This window comes from Monopterus albus, unplaced genomic scaffold (genome assembly GCF_001952655.1).
Source record: "Monopterus albus unplaced genomic scaffold, M_albus_1.0 scaffold13.1, whole genome shotgun sequence".
NCBI lineage: Eukaryota > Metazoa > Chordata > Actinopteri > Synbranchiformes > Synbranchidae > Monopterus > Monopterus albus.
In genome coordinates, this window is record NW_018127893.1 from 1,066,499 (window position 1) to 1,076,474 (window position 9,976).

The window sequence follows — 9,976 nt, forward strand, 5'->3', positions numbered from 1 at the left end:
CCCGCAGCAGCATCAGCAGCAGAAAACTTGAATATTTATCCATATGGCAGGTTGCCAGTATAATTACTGTCCGTTCCAAGGGGAAAGAAGAGAGAATAATTGTTGTAGGATACTCAACATTTCACCTTGTCATCATTTTCTTACCTCTTTATTTCCATGACTGGGATGTGTAGCTTTGCATTTTCATTCGATGTGTCTTTGAGAATTATTGCAATAAGCATATAAAAAGAGGTGAATATGGACCTCGTACATCTATATGTTTAACCTTATGTGTTCTCTAAGTCTGCTGTTTAAATGTTGATCTAAAAAAGATGTTCAGACTGAGATTTTTTGATTTTGAGATCGAGAGGATGTTGATAAACCATGCAATTACTTCTGGTTGCACATGAGTAACTTCCTTTGCATTTTTCTTTAATTAGCCACTCACATGCAAACTCACACGTCATACTTTGCCCTTCTTGTAGCTGAGACAGTGCTGCGGTGGAGATAAGTTGCAGCAAACTTTAGTGGCAGTTTGTTACCTCTCTAAATGAACCGCAGGGAACTGGAAGTTCTCCATTTCCCAGTCATAATGAAAAATCCTCCCATAGAACAAACAGCAGGGAGTGCAGATCTCTCAGTGTGACACTTCAGACAGAGGAGAAGCAGGTGGCTGTCATCACTGTGTATAGCCTCAAAGAGGATTTGAAATACAAGTGAAGTAGTGTTTTGGGCTGTTGGAAGGAACTATTGTATCAGGATCCTCTGCTCTGTGGTGGGTATGTTAGAGTGGGCTCTTGAACAAAAATAGATCTTTCAACCAGCTCTAGTGGATGGTTGGGAACACCAGATAATGTTTCACTTTATCACTGCACACTAATAAGGACTTTGCAAATGTATGGAACTGAGTTAAAATTTTAATCCTGGCAAGTGATTTTATTTTTTTTTTTATGTGCATCTTGCAAAATACAGTAGCAGATTGGGATGAGAAGACCAAATATAAATCTCTTTTTATTAGCAATGTGCCCTGAAAATATGCCAGATGCTTTTTAACCATCTTCGCCTCTCTCCACCCCCTCAGCTCGAATACCCTCACCCACCTTTTCTCCCCCTCCTCCTCCTGTCCTTGCGTTCACCTGCAGTAACACCTGGCTCCTGCTTTTCTGAGCTTGCCTGTTGAATTTTTCATTATGTACTCATTTTAGTTTGTTTCCTCAGCCGAGCCTGGTTTGGGAAAAAGAGAAACTACCTTGAGAGCATCTCCGAGCCAAAAATCTGCCAATCTAATTAGAAGAGCACAAACGGTGGTGCAAGTGTACATAAACACAATCATAAACAGCATCCCTGGTGAGGACAGCATAGCAAGCAGCCCTGCTGCTGCATGACTTTCTTCGCAGCAGCTATGGGCAGGGAAGTGGAAAATATCTGTTGATGAGGAAAGATTGTTTCTGGTTTATCCGGTGAGCTGAGCTTGACTTATTCACCAATGAGAATGCTGGACCTTCCTGCACTGTGACCTTGGCTGATGAAAGGCTGAAGGATCTGGAGCTGAAACGGTGAAGGCTGCCTTTGGTTCACTGTGGACGAAAAGATGCTGTAAAGTGGGCAGAGGGAGAATGAAATCTATGGAAGTAAACCCTCACCAAAAGCAGGGAAGATCCCTGCTGCTCACTTGATTCTGTCCTCCTTCGGTCTAAGATCTGATTCTGCTCTTACAAATCCATGCCTACGCTCTCTTAAATTCTGATTGGCAAAATGAATAGCACTCAAAGTTGTTTTGCTCACTTTCAAAGCTTTTGGTGCCATGGTGAAATTTGAGAACGCAGGCTCAGACCTAGAAATGAGCACAGGCATGGCCAGGTCCACACTCTCAAATCTCATTCTGTGCTTAGAATTCCGTGCCTGCACGGTCTCCAATGCTGAGCTGCAAACCGAGTAGCACTCGAAATGCAGTTAGTGCATCCTCAAATGTTTTGGCAGGGATTTACTTCCATAGAGGTCTGTCCAAACATTCTGAAAGGGGCTTGTTTTTTTTTATGTGTGTGAGTGAACAGGAAAAAGTAATTAACTGGCCAAGTGGTGAAAGACAGTAGTGATGAATGGGTGTGGGACAGCCATACAAGGAGTAACACACACACACACTTGTGTTTCACCTATTTCTCCCTCTCATGTAAAGCCTGGTTTAGAGAACATTTTATATGTTTATAAAAAAACAAACATCTCATTCTGCCTTCAGTAAGAGCAGCTCCAATCATGAGCACACTGATAAATGGGTTGACCATATGGAGCAGTGACACATCATTATATAAGGTCATTAATGATTGTAGGGTGGTTTGTGAAAGACTTGTGAGCGATAACATTTGACTCTATCTATGTTTAACCTGAGGGTCAACAGGATCTATGGCCTTTTTATAACTGATTGACAGTGACATCTGTTTTCACAAATGACAGGAGAAGCTGTAGGCTGTAACGTAGCGTTCAGTGAGCTGCTCCACAGTGTTGGTGAGTCCAAAACACAAATATGTCACACCACATCTTATCAAAAACAAAATCCTTATTGCAGTTCCTGTAATCATTCATCAGGGGATGTGAGATATTCTGAGCAGTTGATGCTCTCATGTGTTGAAAGTGCCACTAAGCAGTAAAGCCTATTTGCATTTTCAGCAGTTCACTGACAGTTAAAGACAGGAAAAGGCTAAATCACACAGGGCAGACAGACAGACATCTGTCTCTGTAAGCTCCCCGTGAACAGATGCTTGACACAGGGAGACTTAGCTGTTCGTGTGAGGGAACACTGATGCATAAATCTGATGCACTTCTCTAAACAAGGTAATCATCAAAACGCGATGTTTGTTCATTGAGATGGTAAGCAAGCCGTTTGTCTTCGAGATAGTTGGTAATACAAGCTTATCTGTCTCAGAAGAATGTAATGGTACAAACCATTTTTTGCAGAGCTATACTTGAAAAGGTCATGATTTTAAATACAAATTACATTGATTATTCAAGTTTCACCTTGACTTAACTGTGAAGTTATCTTGAGAGTCAGACCGAGAAAGAGGGAGGAGACAGCAGAACATAATCATTTTAGCAAAAGCCTAAACTCAGATAATGGGATAAGTCTGCATGTAGCGTCGCATTTGAAATGCCAGAGAAGCAGCAGAGACATTTTATTATTTGACTCATTTTCATTGTGCTCCATAAAAAGCCACAAAGAATGGAAAAAAATTAAATAGCCAGAGTTTTTTCTCACACAGCCATGGAGGATGAATGGCATCATTAATGTGGTGGAACAGTATATGCATTTTGTCTGAGGCGGTATTAAGTAAAAACTATGATCTGCTTGTGTTGCTGCAGATGCAATTGTTTATTTTGCGGGTTTTGTTTAATCTTGTCAAGTCTGCAGAAGGAGACAAGCATTTGTTTGATGTGATTTGGTGAGCTGTTCCATTTTGTGTTCTACTAAAGGAGTTTCAACAGAGTTAAGTAGCATGCTAGTGTGACATCCTGAGTCATTGTCTTCCTTGCCTCCAAGCAGGCAGTGGTTAAATTTAATGGTCCGTATCCCAGACTGCTGCAGCACTAAAAGCTCTACCTGATATGTAATCAGAGTCAAAGGCCTTCAAGCTCTCCTCCTTCAGGGCATCTGAGTAAAGTCGGCTGGCTTGGAGAACAGGTCAGCGAGGTGGAGGTGCTGGAGATCGTTGAGAAGGAACACAGGGCAGGGAGGGATTACACCACTGGATGTGGTGCTTTTATCCTGGGAATGTAATCTACTTTAATGCCTTGCACTCACCCGGGGCAAGGCCAGCAGCTGTGCTCATTTTTCTCTGACGTGGCTGTCAGAGTGAGCCAGGCTACCTGTGGGAAAGACGGCCTGCTGGAAGCTCTCATCCTCACCCGGGGATCTGGACTGGGCTCCTGCTGTTTATTGGGGGCCAATCCCTTTGAGACTTACGGAGACGGTGTGTGGTTTGGGTCAACAATGTGTCAGGCCGAGTAAACAGAGGTGGCTCGGCTGCATCCTCACAGGGCAGCAGAGGAACGGAAAGTCTGTTGAAAGGGGTTGAAAGGGCATTGGAGTTGGCAGCTGCTGTGAGGTCTTGGTTTTACAAGAAATGCAGTCATAGGAAGTACTTAAGAATTGTAACGTGTAAACAGGCCCACTGTTGGTGAGAACAAAGTTTAGTGAGGACAGATATAAAGTGGTGTGCTGTTGTATTGACTCATTATATAGAATGTTCTGATGGTGGTAGAATAATAAAAGAGAAACCTGGAAGGGAAAGTGAGGAAAGGAATACTGACTGAGCAATTTAATCTTACAATTACAATGCATGCAGAGGACGCTGAAGGTCTTGTTGCTGCAGTTCAGGTTAGTACGGTCCAGCTCTGCACAATGACTGATGTTAAAAATAAGGAAGTAAATCACATCTGACAGAATGCCACTGAGCATTTTAGCAGTTTGAGCAGTTTAGATATGAGTTGACATGCTGCAGGCCACTGCATGTTAGAACTTTTCGCTTTTTCTCATTATAGATGCACATTGATACAATTTTGTATTCATTTCTTTGTCTGCCACTGCTGTGGTGGGTCACTGGGAGCTTTTATGTCTGGGAAATGTCTGTTGGGCTCAACTGGAATAGAAAATATGGTTTCCTAGAGTATTTCACTTTCAATGGAGCATACCTAAAAGTCTCTCAGCTAGCGAGGGGGCCTCATGCATTTCAAATCGCTATGACCTTGCCTTGATTTAAGTCAACTTGCTATATCTGGCCAGGCACTCTACACCAGAGGTACATCAGAAGCTACATGTGGAAACAGTCAGATGGTAGATTTGCTTTGTTTGGTTAGAGAGGAGGTGTACTGATGCGATGAAGTGAATGAGGTGTGGTTTGAAAAATCCCACGTGTGACATTTCTTGGTTCTGTTTGTGCCTTAAGGAGGCATGGGAGAGAAATCATGCACATCTTTCTCCCTGTCCCCTCATCCATAAGTGGTTACGGCTGAGCTTGTTTCTATCAGCCTTTGGGCATGGGCTGTTAGTGATGACACTCTCCATCAGCCCAGAGACAGTCGGTTAGTTGGGCGGCTCTCTCTTTAGCTGCTGCCTCTGCTGTCCTGGTTTTCATCACAGTTAGTGTGAGGGACAGAGACAAACTTAGTCCTCCAAGGGCTGTAAAAGGCTCATTTCACAGTCGGGGCTTTCTCTCCCTTGTGTTCTCAGCACACCTCCTTTTCATAATAAGGCCATAGGATCTGACTACATTTGTCCCTGGAGTTTAATAAAGAACTGAGCTGACAGGCAGTCAACCAACATAAACACCCATAAGCCTCCAGGCAAGGGCCACAACCTCAACCTACCTCCTCCCACCTCTCCGTCTCTCGTTCTCTCTCTCCGTACCCCCTTGTCCTTGGTGGTGCAGTTTGATTCTCTCCACAGAGAGACCTCAGGTTGAAAACCAAAACCATCTCCCACTTGTGCAGAACAATGGCTGAAGGTTCATAGCCCTGAAGTAGCTCCACGCCTCTCCACTGGGGTGAACGCTTTGAACATTTGGATTGTGTTGTTGCCATACATTATATACTTCTTTGAAGCAGTACTTCTCTTCACACCCACTTGCACCTGTCAGTAATAGATCATATGGATAATAAAAGAAACGATACAGCTTTAGGGCTGGGTGCACTCATATATCATATATTTCATGTTTTCCATTTGATGCTTATACACAGGCTCTCAAGCAGTTAGCATGAATGTTATAGCACAAACTTACGAGCGAACTGTTTATGCTTGTGACTATATGCTGACTTTTCAGCCAGCCTTACTGTGTCACATTTATATGTTTTTAAATCCAAACCTGCATTCTGAGTGATGTGTGACTTATCTATCAATCACGATGCCCTTTTTGCTATCCCTTCTCTGCCTTTTATGTACCATATAAAGATGGAATCTGTGGCCTTCTGTTTCATGCCCACATCATTCTCTTCCAAGTTCCCACATCATCATCATCAGTGCCATTATACTCATAAGCCTTGTGGCTGTGACCCTTTATTCACTCCAGTGGGCATAAAGCTTACAGACAGCTTTACAGGAGAAGCCCGCTCTCTAACCTCCAGAATCCTAAGTGAATAGCAGATGGTCTCAGCTTTGTGTGTCTTTTTATTAGCTCTCCTAAATCAACACCTAACAATGTATGGAGGGTGGGGGGGGGATTGATTTCTTCCATCTACCAGTGCCCTGAGGTGGGTAAGAGGTGGTCGGAGGGTAAAGGGTGAGGGGTGATGGATGGGCAGAGTTGACTGGTTATGGCTTTGCTTCAATTTCCTGTCTAGGAAGCATATACATGAAGCCAGACTAGACTGTGAAAATAGCCGACAGTGGAGTTTTCTTTTGCCTTGTTTCACATTTCAGTCCAATTTGTCACAGTCTGCTTCATCGTATTTCCTCTCTTCTGCATAAACATCCTGCCTGAGCATAACTATACAGACTACTGATGTGTCAGTATGAAGCGGCATTGTTTATCATTTTTAAACCTCTATCACAACTCTCATATTTTTATTATAGGCTTCTTACATTTAAGTCAGTTCCTCGTTTAAACCATACCAATTTTTTATCCAAGTGAAGAGAAATGTACAGATGGTAAGAGTGCATCATTTTTCTGTGAGGCTGTAGGAAGGTGTGTGATCATGCTATTAATGTGTGCAGAGAAAGGTCATGTAAAAGTCTTTCTACTGAGCTGTTTTAATGGGGAGGAGATTTAGATCCCCCTGACCTGCCTCTATGGTCTCTGGGTCTATTGAGTTAGCTGTATTAAGTGGCATTGCATTAGGGCAGCGGATTGTTGTTTCTCTGCTGCTTCGCTCATCTTGATCACCTCAGAGGTTCTACGGAGCAAAGGCCTCATAAACATTTATGTATGGTCCGTGGGCTCCTGCCTTTGGCCAAGACTCTGTTGGGCAGAAGCCTAGTGCTCCTTTATACCTCTTAAGACTTGGCCTTTTCTGTGTGTTTGTGTGTCTGTGTGTGTGAAGTGTTTATGTGGTTGTTTGTTTCCCTAAAAGAGAAGAAAGTTATGTTTCACCCTCACTTAGGATTTGAATAGTTCACTGATATCCCTGTGTGCCTCCTGGAGGAAGTAGTTTGCACATTTGGCAGCCTATCATATGTTTTCATGCAGGGACACTTATGAATATTACATACGTCATATGTAAATTGTACAGCTACAAGCGCTAGAATCCCCTCAGTAGTTGTTTGTTTTTGTCATTCCTTCTAAGCAGAGATAAACACCCTAGGGATCCTTCTTAGGGACAAAGTGAAAGGACAAAACTCTACTGGACACCACCTCTAAAAGCAGTAATAAGCTGAAATGTTCTTGGCATTTTTCTTTCTAAAGCTTCACAAAATGAATAAAAGACACATTTTTTCAAATGTGGGATCTTTTACTAATCCCTCCAAGATTTTAGCTTGTTTGGTCTCAGATCTCCTGCTGACAGTGCGAAACAAGAACATGCCTGGTGAAGCAGAGTCTTAAGTTGCACACAGGCAAAGCATCTCAGTCCAAACAAGCAGCTATCCGAAAAAAGGAAGTGATTAAGGCAGGGGGTGAGGCTCCCAGAGGGCAGCCAGAGACCATAGTAGCTGCAGACCACTGACGCACATGGAAAATGTGAACAGCACTTAGGAAATCCTTTCAAATGACCAAATATATGATTGAGAAGAATATGCTATATGCATTAAGTGTGTATATTGTGCATAGTGTTAAAGCCCCTTCTTGTGTGTTTTTTCTCTGCAGGACCCTGGATATGCAACTTTTCTGTTTGAGCAGCTCCAGTCGCCTGGAAGCCATGAAGCTGGGGTCAACTGTTGCCAGGTGTGCTCCACGCCACTTCACCAACTGAGGCAGGAGGCCTTGCAGACTCTCCACGGCCCCATTCTCACCTTCAGCTCGGACAGGGCAGTCCTGCCCACTACACCCTTTTTACCACAGCCTTCTAGATTCACTGTGTCGTCCTCCAGTGTTCATGCTAAACAACTGTCCAAAGGCCAAACTGTGGAGCGACATATGGTGCCGGGCTGGTCGCAGAGTACCTCGGCTTCTTCGGGGCCTAAGACCAGTGTCCAGGTGACGGTGGCAGGAGGGCAGATCACTGGATCCTTGAACTCTGTCACCATCCAGACACAGCAGTACCTTGAGGGCATGTGGAGTATCTCCAGGGTCAACAACTTCTTGCCTCAGCCTAAACTGGTATATGTCCAGTTTCACTCTTATATCACATTTAATGTACAGTATTTAGCTGCAACTTACGTTTAGAGCAGCTTTAAACAGTGCACAGTAGAATGAGTGAAGTGAAAGTAAGTGTTCCAAGCTAAATCAACAAAAATTTACCTTGCAATACATTTAGTTCTACACGCCATGCAGCAGTCCTAACCAGGTCAGGTCTTGTCAATGCAGATGCTACAGTTGAGACTTTTAGAAGAGATGAAGCCCTGCAGAGTACTGGTGAGTCAGACCTCTGCAGGAGTGCTGACCTCTCATTCCTCAGTAGTTAAGGAGCCTGAATGATCTGAGGTCAGAGGTCATCACAACACTAATCTGCTGACCTCCTCCTCAAGGGCATTTCAAATGATGAGTCTGCAGTGTCATCATAACTCTTCTCTTACGTGGGATAAGTATTAGTCTGGGCTTTGTTAGATGTCTAAGAGATTTGGAAAGGTTCTGAGTTTAAGCCCTGGGAGTCATGGGAGCTATTTAGTCACTGTACCTTCTTTACAACGTTTAATCATTTAATTGCACATTTATGTCATTTTCATTTTAGTGTAGGTTTAACAGTAAAAGGCCTGTGTGCCTACAGTGACTTCTAGCATCTCAGATTGTTTTTTGACTCCTGATATTAAGTGATGAGTCACTTCCTGAGCTAACGGGGACATCTGGTCTCAGATGTGACTGACAACCTTCTGTCACATTCTACACCAGTGTACAGACCAAACAGCACATGCTAACATCATCTGGTCCTTGCAATTAAATATAACCCATCGGATTAATAAGATGTCATTTCTGCCATTTCTCTTCTGTGTCTCAGCAGTGTTAGTTCTTCCTCTCTGCTTGAAAATTGAAGACAGATTTTTACTTCTCCCTTTATTGTCAACAAGTGCCTGTAGAGATGGCTTATGGGGGCCATCAAAGGCTTTTAATTGCATGTATGCAATCTAGAGCAAATCAAAGTCCTTGGCACAGAATGGACTGACTGACTGACTTGTGTTCTTCAACTGTGTCTAAAAGCAATTAGTGGCCTTTGGAGCAGAGATTGGTTGCTCAGTGCCACATAGCCGAGGCTGGAGCCCTTTCCAGACAGAGAGAAATGTCAAACACAGCAGAAATGGGCGTTACTTTCTTGAGCTTGTTTCTTTCATTAAAACCAAAATCCTTCAGAATACAGAAACCCCACACCAGTGCATTAGAACCGGGAGCTACATTGCGCCATAAGGCACAAGTTTAATTCATGATTCCCTCTTGGTTTCTCTGTGGGGAAAGGATGCAGTGTTGCTTAGACAAAGAAGTAAAGGTGGATGTTGTACCCGGTACTTTTTACCATACGGACTCTGAGAGACGAGGCAGTCCAAGTAACTACAAAACAGTGCTGATTTATTCCATGAACACAGGTAAAAATTAACATTACACGCTCAGGCATCTTGCACCTCCAAACTGCACGCAGGCAGATGAAAGATGAAAGACCCCGAACCCAACAGGCCTGTACATTATATCTGTTTTGGGCTAACCCCATTCTACACAGGGACGTCAAACCGTGACGTCTCTGGTATGCCAGCTTTACAGCTAACCGTAGCAGTAGTCAAAACATGGAGAAAATCAATGTGTGTGAGTGTTGATTAAGTGGTGTGTATCTAAGAACATACAGGACATTCAGGGAGATGTCCGGCCATTAAGCCTAGGAAGATATTATGATTAAGATTATGGCTAAACATATCATACAGTAGCCCATCTCT

The 9,976-nt window shown here is 43.3% G+C and overlaps 1 protein-coding gene across 5 annotated transcripts in view; it reads left to right on the forward strand.

The window, feature by feature from the left end:
- The window catches only part of kif26ab (kinesin family member 26Ab), a 73,293-nt gene that overhangs the window by 22,770 nt on the left and 40,547 nt on the right, over positions 1 to 9,976 (forward strand). For all 5 annotated transcript variants that reach the window (XM_020590975.1, XM_020590977.1, XM_020590976.1 and 2 more), the window contains exon 3: positions 7,767 to 8,219. In XM_020590975.1, the coding sequence (XP_020446631.1) occupies positions 7,767 to 8,219 (453 nt within the window). The remainder of the gene's footprint in view (positions 1 to 7,766; positions 8,220 to 9,976) is intronic.